The sequence below is a fragment of the Callospermophilus lateralis genome, chromosome 11 (genome assembly GCF_048772815.1).
Source record: "Callospermophilus lateralis isolate mCalLat2 chromosome 11, mCalLat2.hap1, whole genome shotgun sequence".
Taxonomy (NCBI): Eukaryota; Metazoa; Chordata; class Mammalia; order Rodentia; family Sciuridae; genus Callospermophilus; species Callospermophilus lateralis.
The window spans coordinates 35477641-35498034 of record NC_135315.1 but is presented as its reverse complement, the minus strand read 5'-3'; the positions used below and the strand labels follow the sequence as shown (position 1 = coordinate 35498034).

The following is a 20394-nucleotide window of genomic DNA, read 5'->3' as shown; positions in this document are numbered from 1 at the left end:
ATTAGTTACAGAAAATCCCTCAAAAATCTCAATCCCGTTCTCCTAAAACATATTTAATGTAAGGAAAAAAATTTTTAAAAATCAAAACTATAGAGACACTATATGGTTTCAATGCAGAAAGACCTACAGAACTAGAGGACATACTTATTTTGACAAATATTAGAGTGTAACCAATTAATGAATTGAAACTAGCAAGGTATTTACTCTTTCTACTAAATATAATCTACATTTATAATATTAACAATGATGAAGCACTTTGGTATTCAATTCCACTTACCCCAAAGGTTTTGGTTTGTGCGTATCTAAGGAGTGCAACTGACATCTCTTGTTCTTCTTACTTTTTGGAATAGCATCTATCATGTCATTTAGTTTGGACCTAATGAAAAATAAATGTTTAAAGGTTAATAGTTATTTTTCTTTCAAATTTTAGAAATCTCTACTTACTGCCATTTCATAATAAGGGCAATGTGAGAGACACTTTCACTTACTCTGAAAATTTCTCATCAAACAAATGCTAGTCCAAAAAGAGTCTGTACACTCATTTTCCCCTTTCCATTCCCAGCCAGTCAAAATGCTGAAATAAACCTGCTCTATTCAATGCTTCCCCCAGACTATACCTGTTTCATTTATCTAGCAATGTGTTTGGCACTCCAATATTTTATTACTGCTACAACATGACTCTCAGCTATCTTCCTCTGTCCAAATGTTGTCTAAATACATAACCTAAATGAGGATCCATCAACAAAAATGTTATGCAAATACAGAATGTATTTGTAAATGTAATTTACAGAATGCCAGGTAACACTATTGTGTACACCCTACCTCCAACCTGTCAACTAACTTTTAAACCTATCTAGAATTCTAATACTCCCCCTATCCTTGTCTAACCCACCCAACTCTAGTTTATCAACTGCAAATAGCTGGCCTCCTAAATGGTCTACCACCTTTTGCCTTTTACATTCTGGGTTTCACTTAGCAGCCAGTGATCCTTTTCAAACATAAAATCAGATTATGTTGTTCATCTGTTCAAAAACTCTCCAAAGCTTCTTTGGAGAAGAAGTACCTACCACCATCTTCAAACAGGAAAGCCTTAGGGTTTGGCCTTCAGACCTCTTTTCTCACTAAATGACCCACTATTATAGCTCTATACCATCTCTCTGTATGTGGATATCCAATTGTATTTCACACTTAACAAATCCAAAAGTGAGCTCTCATCAAACTGTTCCTTGCAGACTTGCCCTTCTCAGTAAGGGACACAATCAGTCAGTCCTTACATGCCCAAAGCTCTCTTCTAATTAATCTATCTTAAATCCTGCTGACTATTTCCTCAAAATACTGCCAGGATCCTACCATTTCTCACAATGTCCATTATTACTACTGTAACCCAAGTCACCCATCATCTTTCTCATGAATTATTAAATAGCCACCATTTCTCTACTTCTACTCCTACCTTTGTACTATACCCCGACATATACACTATATTCTCAATAAGGAGGTCACAGCAGGCCAAACTTCAAGTCAGACTATGTTGTTCATCTGTTCAAAACTTTCTAAGGCTTTCCACCTCACTAAAAGCAAAAAGACCTTAGGATGATCTACAAGGTAGATCTTTTGTTATTCTTCTTCTGATCTCATCTTTTATTTTACTGTTCCTTTCATTCGTCTGGTTGCTGCCACAGTGGCTTCTTTGCTGTTCCTCAGACATGACAAGAAAACTCCAACCTCTAAACCTTATTATTTGCTGTTCCTTCACTTCCTTCCCTAGATATCTATATGATTCCCTCACTCCCTTCATTCAAGTCCATACTCTGCATTTTAGCAGAAGGGCCTTCCCTAACCACCTTTCTTAATAATTCTACATACTCATTCTCTATCCCTCTCTACTGGTTCTACTATGTAACTTATAAATTGCAAATTATATGTTTATTGTATCCCTCTCTTAATTTCTGCCCCAACCAAATTTAGGAAAAAAGCTACCATCACTGTTAACAAATTGTTTAGAAGTTAACAAAATCATTTCTCTTAATTTATTATACTTACCCATGTACATAAAATAATGTATAAAGCTTCTTTGCATCAGTCATGCAGCTTCGAGTTACAGATAGGACTCCCTTGGGTCCTACTGTCAGGGGTTCAAGGGCAGGATTTCCAGACTCTACAAGCTGGGAAAAGAGGCGCTCCACACTGCGACGACAACCAACACATGGGACAAGCTGAGAAAGTGCACTCAAGACTTCACGTGATGTTACAACCATGGCAATACTTAGATCTTGTTGCTTAAGCATACTGTGTCGCTAAGAAAAAGAAAAAAAAGTAAAGTGAAAAATCCTTAAGACATAAAATTACTCTTTCGCCACTACTGGGGTTCTTATCCTTGTACAGTAAGTACAACCTGCCAAGGGCTTACCACTTTTATCTACAACTGAGTTAGAAAGGCAAAGTGATCAGCCTTGTCTGTGCTGTACTGAATTTGCTCCACAAACCACTCTGCTCTAGAATCCAGAGTGAAAAGAATTGAACTCAATCTATAGTATAAAAATGGTAGTATACAAATTTCTAAAATACCACTGAGCAAGTATGCCAAGGTTAAGGAGTATGCGCCCTGACATAGCAAAAAGAAGCCCTGCATCTGCTGCATCTGGAAATTGAGGACTTGTTCAGTGAATATTAAAAATAATAATAAGAAGAAGGTGACAATGCAGCTCTACCATATCTTCTCTTCAACTTTAAACAACACACTATGTTAGCTATAGGAGTCAAATTAGCATGGTGATCATGAAGAGCAGCAATTCACAACCTGGAGGTATAGACACATGTGTTATGAATTAGTGGGAGAGAACAAGGACCATCTTACTTATGAGGGAGCCTGCAGTAATATGCTGGTGCATATGAATATTATCTGATGATTATGACAAGGCAGAAAAACGATTAAAAACCACAGCTGTACAGAAATGGGCAAAACGCTAGTAAATAACTTCTACCAAATGGAGTGAAGAGCTACTCTACAATAACACTTTCAGATTTACCAAAAAATAGATGGAGGGGTAAGACAATTAACAAGAAGCACTTTCTCACATTTACCTTTAACTTTTCATTTAAAATTTTCTCTAAAGGTAGAAATCGAGTTCTGAAGTAAACTAACAAGTAATCTTCCATTATCTTAATTATATGTTATATATTTAAATGCATTTATAAAATATCACATTTCCCAAGAATTAAATAAAAATCAGAAAGCTCATTATAATAGGATTATTTTTTAAACTTGAACAAAATAATCATACAGAAGAAACCCTACAAATTCTTTTTTTGTGTGTGTGCACTGCTGGAGATTGAACCCAGGCCTCATACATCCTAGGCAAGCTCTCCACCACTGACTATAACCCCAGCCCCCAACAAATTCTTGATGAAAAGCTACCTATCTTTAAAAACCAGGAAAAGCTGGGCACAGTGCCACACACCTGTAATCCCAGCAGCTGGGGAGGCTGAGGCAGGAGGATCACCAGCCTCAGCAAGAGGGAGGCACTAAGCAACTAAGTGAGACCTTATCTCTAAATAGGGCTGGGGATGTGGCTCAGTGGTCTAGTGCTCCTGAGTTTAAAAAAAAAAAAAAAAAACAGGAAAGAAGGCCAGGTGAAGCAGAACCTTAAGGACATGTAAAATGTTAGCACCACAGTGTCTCTTTCACATGACAGGCCCATATATCAGTTATGTAAACATATTCACCACAGCAACAGTAAAAACTAAAACATTTCAGTCTAACTATAGGTAAAACAAAACTTAAACTTAGTTTAATTTTATTTATTGCAGCTAAATTCTAAATGATTCTTTAAATACACACACTACTGAAAACACCGATTTTAAAAACTATTACCTGAATGAACTGCTTTAGTTGTGCACCATTATTCTGATGCCCATCGAGATTTAACACATTGTCAGGAAACTCCATCACCATCTTAAATGCAAAAAGAACAGGAATCAACTATTTTATTCTCTTCAAACACATTATACAGCCTATTTTATAAACTCCTAGACAGAAATAAGACCTCAAAATCCCATCCCACACAAAAAGGTTTTTAAAAAAATCTAAATATACTACCAGCTTGGTGGCACATGCCTGTAATTCTAGCAACTGGGAGAATAAGGCAGGAGGATCACAAATTCAAGGTCGGCCTCAGCAACTTAGCAAGACCTTATCTCAAAACAAAATTTAAAAAAGTAGAGCACTCCATGGTTCAATTCCATGCACAAAAATAAATAAGTAAATAAATCTCCTCCCCGACCCCTCAGTTCCAGAGATTGAACCCAGGGACTTTTAACCACCGAACTATATGCCTAGTACTTTTTATTTTGGCACCATGGCACCAGGCAGTATACAAACTTCTAAACCCAGAATGGTATATACCATTAAAAGCATTGACAATGAAGTCAGACAGACATGAGTTCAAATTCAAGCAATGTCACTTAACATTTATTTTGTAACTCATAAGTTAACCTGATTCTTAATTTCCTCATCTGCAGAGGAAAATTAAGTAATAATTTCCAATATTTATCTCTCACAGAATAGTTGTGAGGTTAAGTTATATTTTAAAGTGTTTGTAGCCATATAAGACAGTTCATGCCAGTAAAACCCAACAACTCAGTTCAAGGCCAGCCTTAGAAACTTAGCCAAGACCCTGTCTCAAAATTAAAAAATAAAATGGGGGTGGGGTTGTAGTTCAATTGTAGAGCACTTGTCTCGCATGTGGTTCAATGCCCAGCACCAAATAAAAATAAATAAATAAAACAAAGGCATATTGTGTCCATCTACAACTAAAAATATTTAAAAAAATAAAATAATAAATTAAAATGGTCTGAAAGTGTAGCTCAGTAGAAGAGCATCCCTGGGTTCAATCCCCAGTATTGCAAAAAATTGTTGTTGTTTTTGCACTAGCCAATAACAGTACTTAAAAGTCAAATTACCTGATGTTTTAGTTAACTCCTCATGATTATGAAATAAATCTTTTTAAATACTTTAAAAATATATATATCAGAATTCAGATATAGCTCGGTGATATAGTGCTTGCCTCACATATGAGAGGCTCTGGGTTCAGATTCCAGTAGTGAAAAACTGCCTGCCTCCTGTCCACAAAATATCTTATATAGGGCTGGGGTTGTAGCTCAGTGGGTACAGCGCTTGCCTAGCATATGTGAGGCCCTGTGTTTGATTCTCAGCACCACATAAAAATAAGTAAATAGGGGCTGGGGTTGTGGCTCAGGGATAGAATGCTTCGCATAGTAGTGCAAGGTGCTGGGCTTGATCCTTAGCAGCACATAAAAATAAATAAGATAAAGGTATTACGTCCAACTACAACTAAAAAAAAAATTTTAAAAATAAATAAATAAGGGTATTGTGGAGCTAGGGTTATGGCTCATTGGTAGAGCACCAGACTAGCATGCATGAGGCACTGGGTTCAATCCTCAGCAGTACATGAAAATAAAATAAACATATTGTGACCATCTACAACTAAAATATATATATATATATATATATATATATATATATATATATATTTTTTTTTTTTTTAAATACCCTACGTATTTTAGAACAGTATCTGATGCATAGTAAATGCCTGCTCTAAACATGAACTAAAAGTGTACACTGAAATAGTACTCAGATATCAAAATTTGACAAGGCATGGCAGTGCAGGCCTGTAATCCCAGCGATATGGGAGGCTGAGGCGGGACAACTGCAAGATTCAAGCAACTTGGTGAGATCCTATCTCAAAATAAAAAATAAAAAGTGTTGGGGATGTGCTCAGGGGGAAAAAAAAAATCAAAACACTAACAGGGGAAGGAGGATATAAAGCTTAAAGTTTAAGGATGTTTCAGTATGTCACATAAAGGGAATTAGTAATTAGTAAATTCCACTGTGCTGTAATGCTACACATTTCAAGAAGAACCAGAGTTAATGTACTACCAAGAGTCATTTAACTGTTAACATGTCATCAGTTACAGAAGCATCCCAAATCCAGAGACACAATCTGGATAAAACTTCTACCTTCATAACAATGAAATAAAATAACACATGTATATCTTAACTAAAACAACTTTAAAGATATCGAACATACTGTGCTAGAACAAACTATTTCCAGATGACAAGGGCCTCAAACTGCTACATACCCAAAGAGTGAAATCAGGACAAAGAGACCTGTTTAAGGCAAAACCAAAAATAAAAACAACAAAAACAAAAATCCCACTTGGCTGCATGTGGTCTTCTCTCCCTTCTCCATCCAACCCCATGAAAACCTGCTTCTTTAGTGGACGAGACCATTCTCTTTCTTCCACATTAGAAATAGAAGATTTAAAATATACCTGGTTCTAACAATAAATAGGACCTCATCAACAACAAAGGAAAATGTAAGCAATAAATACAAAATCTTTTCTTGAATTGTTAAGGAATGAAGAAGACTGAAATAAGTGGATTCTTTTTTCACCCCTCCAGTCCTGAGAATTGAACCCAAAGCTTGCACTTGCTAAAAGATACTCCACCATTGAGGACTAGCCTGACAGTGCATTTCTAAGTACAGTATTTGTTTTGTTTTGTTTTGCTTTTCCTGTACAGGGGATGGAACCCAGGACCTTGCACATGCTAGGCAAGTGACCATTTTATTCTTTGTTTTAACAGGGTCTTCCTCCTGAGTTGCTGGGATTAAAGGTGCACACCACACCTGAAAGAATGGACAATAATACAAACATCAATTTAACAATCCAAAAGATTATAATTCATAGGATCAAAACCTGCATGTATAATGAGTCATTTTTATATGTGTATATTTTATCTTACAGAGAAAGAAAATAAATATATGTGATTAGATAGTAGGCCAATACATGACTTTTTTCTTTATGTGTTCTAAATTCACTATAATGCACATGTATTATTTATTATTAGGGGAAAATCAGTGTGCCAGGCTTCCAATTCTATAATTGTTATCCCATGTTCAGAGACATGCATCCATCTCAACAGATTTTACTGTTCTGGAAGTTTCTTCTTCAATACATATAGATGAACTGTCCAAATCTCACTATCTGAAGAACCAAATATCAAATTTTCAGGCTTATCAATCCCAATATGTTGTTTTTAGATTTCTTTCTCAATCTTCATTAACACCTCCAAAGGATGAAAGTAATAATAATACTTAATACAGCTTCATACACACTAGATATGTTCAAGCACTTTCATATATTAGCTTTACCAACACCAACATTATCAAATAAAATTGAAGTCACTAGTATAATCCTCTAGCTCTAAATATTCAGGAGAGGAAGACTGAATAAATAAATGGTCAAAATATCTAACAATCATTGTTCAATGTATTTATTATAGGTAACAACCTACTCAAATTTTTTAAAAAATTAATAATAGTGGTATTAGAAATCCCAGTCCAAGGACTAGGGATATAGCTTAGCAGTAGATCACTTGCCTAGCACGTGCAAGGTCCTGGGTTCCATCCCCAGTACAGGAAAAGCAAAACAAAACAAAACAAAACAAAATACTGTACTTAGAAATGTACTGTCAGGCTAGTGGCAAGCACCTGCCCGGCATGTGTGAGCCCCTAGTTTGATCTCCAGCACCACGAAAAGAAAAAAGAAATCTAACCATAAAGTCATAAAAAGGTGTAGGATAAGCCAGGTATGGTCCAACTACTTGAGAGGCTGAGACAGAAGGATCATAAGTTTGATACCAGCCTCTGCAACTTTAATTTTTTTAAAGATTTTTTTTTTTAGTGTTTATTTTTTAGGTGTAGATGGACACAACACAATGCCTTTATTTTTATGTGGTGCTGAGGATCGAATCCAGGTTCAACTGTGCTAGGCAAGCGCTCTACCACTGAGCCACAATCCCAGCCCAAGCAAGACATTCTTAAAAGAAAAAAAGAGCAAGAGATTAAATTCACAGAACCATATAACTCAACAGAACATACCAAGTCACTCCAAACCTACCATTTAAGCAACTAACACTTGTTTTGCATTTTCACTCACTAAATTCAAATATATACCATTTCAACACAAACCAATTGCAACTATAACAAAAAATTTAAGACAATTACCTACACTATTTTAACATGAAAGTCCCATCAATTTAAGAAACAAAGAATATTATTTTTTTAACCAAACTGAAACTTCTCTGGCCTGGGTTGTAGGTATAACTCACTGGTAGAGTGTTTGCCTACCATGCATGAAGTAGTATTTGATCTCTAGCACCCACCTCACAAAAGTCTCTCCAACCTGTTGTAAGTGAAATTCTAACTTTAGATTTAGTATAAATCTATTTATATTTCTATTTCTGATCAATTTTTTTTATTATTTTAAAAACTATAGGTCAAACAACACATCTAACATATTGAGACTTATCTGTTGACCTTTAAAGAATTACAATTATATGGATAATATCTCTTACCTTTGTTAAGAGGTAAGAGAGTTAAAAAAAAAAAAAAACTCATTTTAGATCACTTTATTTTCACCTAACTAGTATGAATATCCAAATCTTATCTAATACTATGTGTCTCACTTGGGTTTCATTGGCTTGGATAATACCAAATATTCTATTGTTCTTGAACTTACTCTATACTACGCTGGCTAGAGACTCTGACCTAAATAATTGATCTGTCCTTGCCTTTGAAATGTTTAGGACAATGGCTTTTTACCTTACTATTTTATAGTCAATCACTATATACTGTTCAATGGCTTAAGAGATGACAATAAGAAAACAGGGAAGGCAAAGAGACTAGTAGCACTATTTTTCTTCATTTTTTAAAACTACTTCCTTGACTCAATCTAAGATTCTTGGTTACCTAAAGGAAAAATGTCTTGTAAAGTATTTCAGGTGTGGTTTCACAGAGGAATCACTAATATTCAGCTTCATGATGAGGTTGCCTATCCTAGCTAGCCAAAAATAGAACAAATCATTGGGCTGCAATTACCACTTTGTAAAGTTTATTGAATCCATTACCCACTTTCACTCTTAAGTATCTGTCCTGGTTTTTCCTGACCATAAAAAAAAAAAAATCTGTTTTTAGCTCATTCTCACAAGTTCTAACCAATAGTATTTAAGTTTGTATTTATCAAAATTGTCACTTTGATTTCACTGTTACTTCTGCATTCACAAACATTTGTAATATCCAATACCTCTGGTAAAATTAAATATTAAATCAAGTGTTTAAAAAAAATTAACTACTAAACTTTTAACAATTGCCAAACACCTATCCCCATGACTCCCCATATGCTACCCTTTTTTTAAAGTCTCAGTTAAAAAAATTCTTATCATGGTTTTTAGCCTATTTAGACTGATTTGAATTGGAATGGTAAACTGTTTTCCAAAAAATATTATAGCACCAGGACAATATGCACCCAGAACTTGTGTTCTTATCCTCCAATCTAGTAATTCCGCTTCCAAAAGCCTAAGGGGGTGGGGGGACTTTAATGCAAAGATTTAACACATTATTTCTATCCTTACAGTATTATTCATAGCAAAAACTAGAACCTCTTCTATGTTCCATAATGGAATGATGATTAAATTATGGAATATCATACAACATAATATTACACAATCATTAAAAATGTTAAAGAAAGCTGGGTATGTGGCAAACGCCTGTAATCCCAGCAACTTGGAAGGCTGAGGCAAAAGGATCACAAGTTCCTGGCCAGCCTCAGCAATTTAGTGAGGCTCTAAGCAATTTAGTGAGAATCTGTCTCAAAAAAAAAAGTTTAAAAATGACAAAAAGCCTAGTGTGATGGCTCAGCCTATAGTCCCAGTATTTGGGAGGCAGAAGTATCACTTGAATCCAGGAGTCTGAAATCAGCCTGGGTAACACAGCAAGACCTCCATCTCAAAACAAACAAAAAAAGAATGAGAAACTACAGTGTTCTCATTATTACATTTAGTGAAAGAAAGTTACAGAATGTTACACAAGATAACTCTGTATCTATATTTCATAAAAGTGAAATTATATCAAATGCTGCTAATCTCTGGGGAGTAGGATTAAGGGTAATTTATGGTTATTTTTCAAGATTTTATAAGGAGTGTGCCTTTTGACTACATTAATTCTTCAAAGGTATCTCTAATCAGCTAGTAACACTGAACAGCATTTGGCTACCTACGTCAACACTTTCCTAAGCATTCCACCAGTTTACTTACTTGGGATTTTTCTCCAATACATTTATATCAGTACTATATTCAAGTGTTCAAAACCACTAAACTACCACAGGAATCTTTTTAATATGGATATAACATAAAAGAGGAGACTTCTTCTTCATACACAAGTTTCTTAATTTCATTTTATAAATACAAGTTAAAATCATCAATTTATTAAGGCTAGAATTTTCAGCATGCTGGTTACTAAAATGATAAAATTTGTAACTGCCTGTAATCTGTAAACATTGTAACTAGAATAACATCTAGCTGTTAACAAGAGTCTAAGACTACTGTGCTTGAAATAAACACAATGTTTCCTAAGTGCATTACCTCTAGACCCTAGGAACAAAGATCAAACCAAACATTAAATTCAGGCACACACTGCCTTCAAACTATCAATGGGCCAATGCAGAGCATATAAACCTCAGGCATCTTCACTTCCTCTTCCCAGTTCTCTACCAACAGGTGTTTTGCCCTGCATTCACTCTTTGTGATATTTGGTAGAATGGTCCTGAAAGGAACTTGTTTTCCTAAATACCACGTCCTTGACAAAAATGTTCCCTAAAATTCATTTACCAACAGCACTCAAAGACTGTAGAAGTGTCCAAGACAAATAAAATTTAACTCATTCCCTAGGGATAAAAACCTATTCAAAAAATAATTGCCCAAAATAAAATATCATTTTGATAAAAAGCTTAAATTTATTTGTCTTGGCCACAAGTCCACAGAACAATAAAAGCAAAACTAAACCATCCAGTGCAATGTGAAGTAATCACCATACTAAACCACAGTGCAAGGTTACATCTTTTTTCTACGGAAAATTTTGAAATTCATATCATTATGGAAAATGCATCATATATATTGGTTACTTTAAAGTGCTAGATGACAGGTGTATTAATGTGCTGCACTCACATTAAAAGTGATCATAAGGAGAGAACAGTATCTTAGAATTTTATAAATACTCAAAATTTACAATATTTTTCCCCCATGTTTTAACATTATATACTCAAGATACCAAAAGAGTATCTTATATTTAAGTCTATAGGATTAAAAAAAAATTTTTTTTTAAAAAGCCATTCTGGGAAATAAATCTACAAGGTTCAAACTGTGCCTCTGAAGTGTTTATGTTGAAGAGGGCAATTAGGAAAAAAAAAATTATCAACAAATAAACTCTTGATGTCAAGAGTTTTCACACTGAGAAAGTCATCATTTAATTTGATCAAAAGTGCTATTTTTCTTTTTTAACTATTTAAAATACAAGTCCAGAGCTGGCAGGGGTGAATGTGCCTGTAGTCCCAGCTACTCAGGAGGATTTCTTTAGCCTATGACTTTGAGACCATTCTAGGCAACACAATGAGAAATCCAGTTCAAAAAAATAAAAATAAAAAAAAGAATAAAATAAAAGTCCATTACACTTCTAATGCAAAAAATGCAGAAACCATCATAACCAGGACATACAAGTAAGCATCAACACAAATTCTATTTACTTTATGTCAGGCCAAATCATGCTTTCTCCATGAAGGGAGGAAAAAAAAAAGGACTTGGATAATTATAGATGCTTTTGCTTGAAAAGTTCTAACAAATTAAGTCATTCAATAGCTCTTTTAAAAGTATTGCAGCTCTATCAAGTCTTAATTGATATTGGCAAAAAGAAAAGCATAGACTGTCATCTCTACAATGACTTGCATTTTATATAAAATGTGAAAACCTTCAGTAGATAAGTGCAAAAGAAAAAAAAATATTTTTTCCAGGAAGAAAACTGATCAATTGCCCTTGAATGGCAAAAAAGTCAAAAGGTGCTAAAATAAGGAGTCTTATCAAAATAGGCAAATGTTTAATTCAAGGCTTCAGCATCATCAAAGTGCAGATTTCAAGAGCTATTCAGAAAAGGTTCATTTCATTTCTTAATAGTGACAAGCAACTGCACTCATTTCCTGTTCAGATTCAATTCAAAATTCTGCCATTTCCTTTTAAAGGAAATAGTATAGAAATAGAGGGCAGAGGGTGGGCAAAGCTATACCACCAACAACTCCTATTAAAAAAAGACAAACAGGGAAAAAAAAAAAAAAACACCTACCCAGGACCGAGTCTTTATACTCCAGATAAGCAATCAGCTTTTTTATATTAGTATTATGCTTTAAAAAAAATTTTTTTTTAAATCTACCTGTAAATTAAAGAATTAATGTCAAGAAAACCCATTTTGAAGAGTCATGGCCTAGCAACACAATCATTTCAGGAGTTTTCATGTATCAGGCAATGAGACTACTTACAACGACATCGAATCATTCTAGTGGAATCTTCACTGAGTAAGAGCATGTCAGTCTGCCCTCGGTAATTATGCTCATGTAGTGAGAGCTATGGTATTAAAATTAAAAAAATACAGGTAGCAATGCAGCTGCGACATTTCCAGATAATTAAGTCTCCCTGAGGGTAGGTGGTTTCTGTAAGGGATAGGCCCTAAACACCTAAGATCCTTCAAACCCTCTGTAAGGAGCGTGCTTTGCCAAAAGCAGCGTCTCCTGAAAGGAAAGGGTAACGCGAGAAGGTTCAAAAAGGAAGGAAAACCTGGGAAGAGGGGCTCCAAATGCGTTCGGAACACTGGGCTTGGGGCAGGCAAAGGGTGACAAGAGACCCACTGCAAAGGCGAATTTACGGGGCCTGCCGGAGAGAAGGCCTCGCCTAGGAGTTGCAACACACTCTTTCTCCAGTGCGCAGCGCTCGGCCTGGGGGAGGGGAAGGAGGGGAAACAGCTGCCAGGGGAGCAGCGGGCCCAGCCCGGCCCGGCCCGCTCACCGTGAGTGTGTCGTCTATGTAGAGGGGAATCTGCCTCCTCTCGAAGGGGAACTCCTCCTCCCCGTCCCTGCACACTGCCACCAGTCGCGCCATCGTCCCCGACGCTGCCGTTGCCACCGTCACCACCTCCTCCCAGCTGCCGCCGCTGCTGCTCCTGCCGCTGCCGCTGCCGCCTCCGCCTCCTCCCAGCTCCTGCCTGCAACAGCCAAACCCCGCGAGCGTAAGCACCCGCCGCCGCGCAGCACATTCGCCACGGGGGGGAGGGCGCGGAGCTGGAGGGGACCGGAGAGCCGCGCTGCGTTTCCCATCACCCGATTCCACACGTGCTCAGCCAATCAGCGCCAAGTAGCACCGGGACCCGCCCCCTCGCGCCGCTCTGCCTCCCTCCCCCGCCGCCCGCCGGCCTCCAGTCAGGGTCCAAAGGAGAGGCGGAAAGAACTCGCTGGCCCGGGGGCTTCCCTGCCCGTCACAGGAGTCCAGGCTCCAGGACTCTTAACGCCCAGCTTCGGCTCCACAGCCCACTCTCCGCTTCCCGCCGCAGGGATGCCCTCAGCCCACAGCCGACCCTTTCTCCCTTCTCGCTGCGCCCCGCCCAGTCAGTCCCCAAGCTGCAGTTGCCCAGCGCGACCCCGCCCCTGGGAGGGGTCGACCCCGCCTCAGCTCTGCGGAGACGGGGTGGGGGCAGGCCCAGACCCTTTCCTCACCCTTCACGGAGGAGGGTTCCCGGTTCTGACCTTCACCGTTTTCGCGGTCGCCTCCCTGACCCCCACTGCTCCCCGTTACCGGCTGACGAGGCCCGCGTCAGGGCCGGCCTGGGAGGGAGCGCGGCTCCGAATGCCGTTTCCTCTCCAGGCTCAGTCAGCCGCTCGCGCCACGGGGAGTGGGGGAGGAAGGAGGGGGACGTGGGGAGGGTGGGGCAGGGAGGGGCCCAGAACTCCGGGCGGGGCCCCGCCTCTTATCGCGAGACTACAGGCAGCTGTTCTCTGGTCGCTGCCTTCGAAATCCTCGCAGAGGAGACGGTATGAGAGACGGTGGGTGCTCCCCGAGTTTAGATACTTTAATAAACCCCAAATAGTGCTGGTACGAGGATTATGTAGCTAAACCTCAGTCCCCTTCTGCGCGGTACTGGGAACAGCTCTCCCCGGGGCCTGGAGTAAAGGGAGCCAAATGTAGCAGACTCCAGGCCGACCCACGGGTCGAGACCCAGTGAGGACTTGGGTAAGTGGTAAACTGAGGCTTCCTTGGCCAGCAAAAGCTGACAGCGATAGTGAGGGAAAGCAAATTGGCCCTCAGAGACAAACTCTGGCCTTGGTTTCCAGGCTCTTGACCACTAGGTCGCCTTCCACGACAGGAAGATTGGAGTAGGAAAGGGCCCTGCCAACCCTGATTCACCCCGGGCCAGCCGCATTACTATTTCACGGACTCATTGAAATCCTGCTAGGGGGTCAGGGGTAACGAAAAATACTCATGTGCTGACAGGTTTGTTGTTGTTGTTGCACTAGAAGCATATAAGACTGGACAGTGGCTTTTGTAGGTGGCCTGGCCAAAGGAACTAATTAAGCTTGAGTTAATGTTAACTTAGGGATTCCCTTGGGCAAAGTACCGGTGATGGCCAAAGGCCCTTCCCTTACCATCTCGCAGAAGCAGCCCACTGCCATGTACTCAGTTCCTACCTTGCAGTCATTAATGCTTGTTGTAAAGCCAGAATAGTTGTTGGGAAGTATCTTGCCTATGAAAGTCTTGATGATTTTTAAGGATAGAGCCATTTGCTACAATTACAACTGATTAATCTTTAGGACGGATCTATGCGTCCTGGTAGAATGAGCTAGAGCTGTTACTGACCTTTAAAAAATATTTTGGTCATCACACGAAGTCTAAGAAATTCACAACAATAAAAATACCCCATAATGCATCCTTAGCCATGTTGACTTAATGACATTGTGTGGTCACTGTTAAGGTAGGTGACATAATAAACTGGAAGAACCATTGTTAAGTCCCAAAGGTATTTATACCTTCACCATGTTAGGAAAGAACAGTGTGATCATTAGCTTAAATCCATTAAGCATATAGGATGTGAGTGTGGCCTCAGACAGTTTAGAGTACATAGTCAAAATTTGGACATTTTTAGAGAATCGTGTTTTATGTAAAAACATTCAAGAAAAATATTGTGGCTTTTCTAGAAGTGCTCCTTTACACACTACCAATTAATCTAAGCCAGTTAAACTTCATTTGGATTATGTTTGAGAATGAAAAGCTGAAGATGTAGTAGCCAATTTTAATTATGTTCATTATTAAACACACACCAGATACTAGCAAAGAAAATGATAGTTGATTAGAATACTTTGTATTGTTTTCACTGATATCTACGTTGTTTGATGTGGTAGTAAATGTCAAATACATTTAAATTACTAGTTGTCCAAATCTGAGGATTTATAAATTTTCTTTTTCATGAGCTGACATTAGGAGGAAGTCCTGTCAAAAATAGAAACACATGCAGAGTGCAGTGGCAAATGTGTGTAGTCCCAGCTACACAGGAGGCAAAGGCAGGAGGATCACAAATTTGAGGCCAGCCTCAGCAAATTAGTGAGACCCTTTCTCAAATTTTACAAAAGGTTTGGGTATATAGCTCATATGCTAGTGGTAGAGCACCCCTGTTTGAATCCCTGGTACAGCAAAAGGGAAAGAAAGAAAAGAAACATAATTTCCCTTAAATAATTTTTAAGGAAAATAATACAAGTTAGAATGTAAGCTCCTTGAAGGCAGGGACTTTGTCTTATTTTCTGTTTGTATCATAAGCATCTATCCTGATACATTAGAACCCAGGAAATCATTGCTGATTTTTTTCTTCTGTAAACTAGAGTCAGGTATGTGGCTTTGCATACCAATTCTCATTTTTATAAATGTTATTTCATTAGCTTTTTCTTACTTGACTTTCAGAACTGAAAGTGTGGTGGAAAAAACAGTACACTTTGTTCTTGTATGATTCAGTATATGTAACAACCAAGATGTAAACTGAAGCCAGAGACTGAGACAGGAGGAATGCAAGTTCAAAACCAGCCTAAGCAACTCAGTGAGACCCTGTCTCTAAATAAAATATAAAAAAAGGGCTGGGGGTGTGGCTCAATGGTTAAGGGACCCTGAGTTCAATCCCCAGTACCAAAGGGGGTGGGAGGAGACCTAAGCCTAGAGACATGTAAGAGCTAGAAAAGTATGAAGAAGCAATTAGTGAGAAAAAGAAACAGACCAATTATAAAACATACTCATAAAGTTATAACTTACTTTAAATTACTTTTTCTAAGTGAGCAAATAATATGGTTGAGCACTTCTCCCCTCCTCTGATTGCTTGAACAGATAAATTGTGGAGTATTGGCACTGTGACATAGTTAGCAGGAAAACCAGTCCCCTTTCCTAGTCCTGCTTAATTTACATACTGTAATATTGTTGGTTGAACTTCAAAAGTCTTACTTTTTAATTGAAAATAAAATCTGGTTTTTATTTTAATAGCTCTATAACTAGTCCACATACTGATTTCTTTTGGGGGAAATTCATCTCAATAATACATTAACTCCAAATGTAATCAGTTGTAATTAGCAAATATAAAATGCCACCTTAATGTTAAATTAGCCATACCTTTAACAAATTGAAGTGAACTAATAGTATGATAGTCACATTTAAAACATATATTAAAATAAATTTGGGGACTGGGGCTATAGATCAGTAAGAGAACTTTCCTAGCATTCAAGAGGACCTGAGTCCAATCCGAAGCACTGTAAAACATTTTTTAACTAATTCCAGAAGCAACAAATTAAAACAGTGATCTAAAATTTAATATTAGGGGAAGTTCCAGCTGTTCTACACTATACAAGTAATCCAAATTGCTTACCAAATATAAACTTACTTTCTGACCATCCCTTAGCTATTTTTGTAGTAATCAGATTTCTACTTGAAAATGGAATTATAGGCAAATTGTAATTGATTTTTTTGCCCCCTCTAAATGATATACATAGAACATTAGAACTGGAAACTAAGGATTTTTAGGATTCTTAAAATTTTAGATTTTGAGCGTAGGTCTACTTGGAGTAGACTTATGAACATGACTCCAAATCTCAGACATTAGAACAGTATAACCATAGTTTTACTAAAGTAAACCAGGCAATTGGTGGCTTTCACTTTTCCCACTGGTTCTTTTCCCCTTAACATAGTCAATGATCTTCCCTGCTACCTTCTCCAGCTCACTGCCTACATCTTCCCTTTTTTTTTTTAAATATTTATTTTAGTTTTCGGCAGACACATCATCTTTGTATGTGGTGCTGAGGATCCAACCCAGGCCGCACGCATACCAGGGGAGCGCGCTACCACTTGAGCTACATCCCCAGCCCCATCTTCCCTTTTCTTGAGTTCCAGCCTTCTTTCTATTGATATGCTGGATTCCCTCCTCCTCATGGACTTTTGCTGAAAGATTCATCCTATCTGGAATACTCTCGGCTGTTTTACTGTCTCCCACACCCACCCCATCCCTCAGACACAGATAAATTTATCCCGTACATCAACTTTGATTCCTTACTAAATGGTTACTTGGTTTGATACTCAAGGCCACCTATACTTTTTTTAAAATCACTTAACAGTTCAGTTGTTTAATGTGTTTTCCCCAACTACATTGCAAGCCCCAAGACACCAGGAAATCTGTTTTATCATTGTCTCCCAAGCACAACTAGGCTAAAATATTTGAAAGCAAAAATTGTTTCATAATTATGGTGCAAGCTACATCATACAATATAGTCTATTCTTTGGAGCATTTGTTTTCTGACTTCGTAAGTATTTGATTTTAAACTTCTTATTCCTAGGCTTTATTAAAAGACTAAAGTTAAGCAGTAAAGGAGTATTGACAGTCCACAGCTCATACTGAAATATTTTAATGTAAACATTTCAATTAACACTATAAAAAGTAGTACAATCAAAAATAGACTGGCAAATGCGAAGTTTTTGGAAAATATAAGTTCTCACGGTCCAATCTTCTAAGCGTCAAAACTGTGAAGTTTCTTTAAAATACTGGCATCTAATAAATAAACTCTATCAGAAGTCTTTATTTCTTCCTCATTGGTGTGTTTTATGTAATTTTGAGATGCATTAATGAAGCAACCAGGTGCAATGGTACATGCTTATAAACCCAGCTACTCAGGAGGCTGAGGCAGAAGGATCTCAAGTTGGAGCCCAGCCTAAGCAACATAGAGACCCCACCTCTAAAAAGTACAAATAAAAAAATATAAGCCCAGGCATGGTGGCACATGCCTATGATCCCAACTTGGGAAGATGAAGCAGGAGGATCACGAGTTCAAGTTCAGCCTTAGCAACCTAGCAAGACCCTGTCTCAAAATTTTAAAAAGCACCAAGGATATAGCTCCGTGGTAAAAATGTCCTGGGTTCAATCCCCAATACAAAAAAAAAAAAAAAAAAAATCATTACTTTCATAGAGGATTGGAATTCTTCATAACAAAGTATGATTAAGACTGGGTTGCTAACAGCAGATTTTTCTCCACACTTAATTCTTCCCTATTAAAATCATGTTGCTCAAATATCATCCTGTCTCTGATTACCAAAATTTTATAGTTTTACCTTGCAAATTAAGTAAATATATAATTAAACAGTTAGTAAACATATAGAGTTTGAGTAAAAATAAGGCCCATGAGGTACTGCTATGTAATGTATCTACTGTTAGGTTGATCAGACCAGTTGTTACATTTGACAGCAAGAAAAAAATCAGCTGGTTTCTGTTCAGAGCTGTGATTAAACAAAGACTGGATTCTTTTCTTTCAGCTTCTGGGACTAGAGATTCTGAATGCTTTTTATTTGTAGAAGATGCTTGGGTAAGTTTCCAAGAACATGGTACTAGAGCCCCTTTAATTAGAAATTTGGCAAAAATCAAAATTATATCACTCAATACTAAAGAACTAAGAAGGATCAGGCTAGAAGCAACTATCCACACACAAAAGGCAAAATTGGCCATTCTTCGGGACACTGCTTCTACATTTACTTGAAGTATGTAGAGAGAGATGAAGAGGCTAATAGCTGCTAGTAGAAGACAACATGCTGCCTTGAACCAGTCTTTGATATGTGTTCTATTCTTAAGAATATATAACCCTGTTTGTACGCCAGCCATATATATCGCCACATACCCCAAATTAGAGATTATTCCTTCTCGGTTGGCATTTAAAAAACCAACCCTCGAGCCACTGCCATCAGTGCCATATAAAATTAACCTCCTCAGGGGGGTAAAGTCAAGGGCTAGCTGGTATAACATGGCAATGCTGACTGCCACCATCCAGGATTTATTTAGGGGAATAATCATTAAAAGCAGTGATGTTATCAGTTTCACAACTATTATGGTAAAGAAAAAGTTCCAGTGAACTCCATACTCAGTTAAATGTTCCTGATAGCCTATGGATTTTATAACAATTAACCGTCCTAGTCCCAGGAAGAATAATGGCCAAGAAGAGTACAATGATTTTGTAAGATAATAAAATCTGGACCCTTTGGTATATTTTCTCCTGACCTCTGGACAAACCATTGCAGTCCCAAAAACAAAGCTGCCTACTCCCAAATCCATTGCCCCTGTTCCATAGAGCTCAGTTTTGGCAAATCTTCTGGGAAAAAGTGGGAAGTCCACAGCCAAAATGGCAATAGCTGTAAATATACTGTTAATTACACGGTAATAGGTAATGGCTGGATTGTATTTTGATTCTAGACTGATTTTCATGAATTTTTCAAGGATTTTCTGGACAGGCATTCTGGCATAGCAAGTTCTCCTTTGGTAAATTTGATAGAGCAGCAGCCCTCCACAACAGATCATTATAGTGATATGCTCAGGAAGGATAATTGCAGGCAAAATGGTCAAAGTGTACACCAGGGGAACTATTAAAACAACAAAGTCAATGAAGAATCGAGTTCTCCAGGTATGTGAAAAGGAACACAAATGCTGTGAGAAAATGAGCAGGAGCCCTCTGCACAGGATACAGAATGCAGGAAAGCACAAGCCCTGGTTGATTTCCAACACGCTGGTTCCATTGAGGTTACTGACAAAAGCTTCTTTCATCTGTTTTTGAGACATTTTTTCCTTCCTGTGAAACAAGAGCAAAGATATAGATTTGTGGAAAGCAACATTCTTGTGAAATCGGCATACATATGTACCCAATTTAATTTTACTCATTTCTAGATTTCAGAACCAAACTTTAGGCCCTAGTGATTTCAAATCAGGTGCAGAACCTAAGACTTGTGATTCCCCTTCCAAGGACTGTGGTAAGACGCCAACATGGATGTAGTAGGACAGGCATGTCATACAAGAGAGTTAGAAATTATTGGTGGAAAGCTCTTCTCATATACACTCACAAAGGTGAACTGGGGATCAAACTGTAAGACTGGCATCAAAGGCAGAA

The 20394-nt window shown here is 37.9% G+C and overlaps 2 protein-coding genes across 9 annotated transcripts in view; both read right to left on the bottom strand.

Annotated features, from left to right (window-relative positions):
- Ggnbp2 (gametogenetin binding protein 2) overlaps positions 1-13844 on the bottom strand; it is a 35056-nt gene extending 21212 nt beyond the window's left edge. For all 5 annotated transcript variants that reach the window (XM_076870662.1, XM_076870664.1, XM_076870663.1 and 2 more), the window contains exons 1-5: positions 13669-13844; positions 12965-13160; positions 3872-3952; positions 2041-2294; positions 278-376 (exon numbers count right to left, since the gene is read on the bottom strand). In XM_076870662.1, coding sequence (XP_076726777.1) covers positions 278-376; positions 2041-2294; positions 3872-3952; positions 12965-13057 — 527 coding nt within the window. In that variant the 5' untranslated portion in view covers positions 13058-13160; positions 13669-13844. The remainder of the gene's footprint in view (positions 1-277; positions 377-2040; positions 2295-3871; positions 3953-12964; positions 13161-13668) is intronic.
- A 4074-nt stretch (positions 13845-17918) lies between these two features.
- The window catches only part of Pigw (phosphatidylinositol glycan anchor biosynthesis class W), a 34102-nt gene continuing 31626 nt past the window's right edge, over positions 17919-20394 (bottom strand). For all 4 annotated transcript variants that reach the window (XM_076869700.1, XM_076869698.1, XM_076869701.1 and 1 more), the window contains exon 2: positions 17919-20079. In XM_076869700.1, coding sequence (XP_076725815.1) covers positions 18555-20069 — 1515 coding nt within the window. In that variant the 5' untranslated portion in view covers positions 20070-20079 and the 3' untranslated portion in view covers positions 17919-18554. The remainder of the gene's footprint in view (positions 20080-20394) is intronic.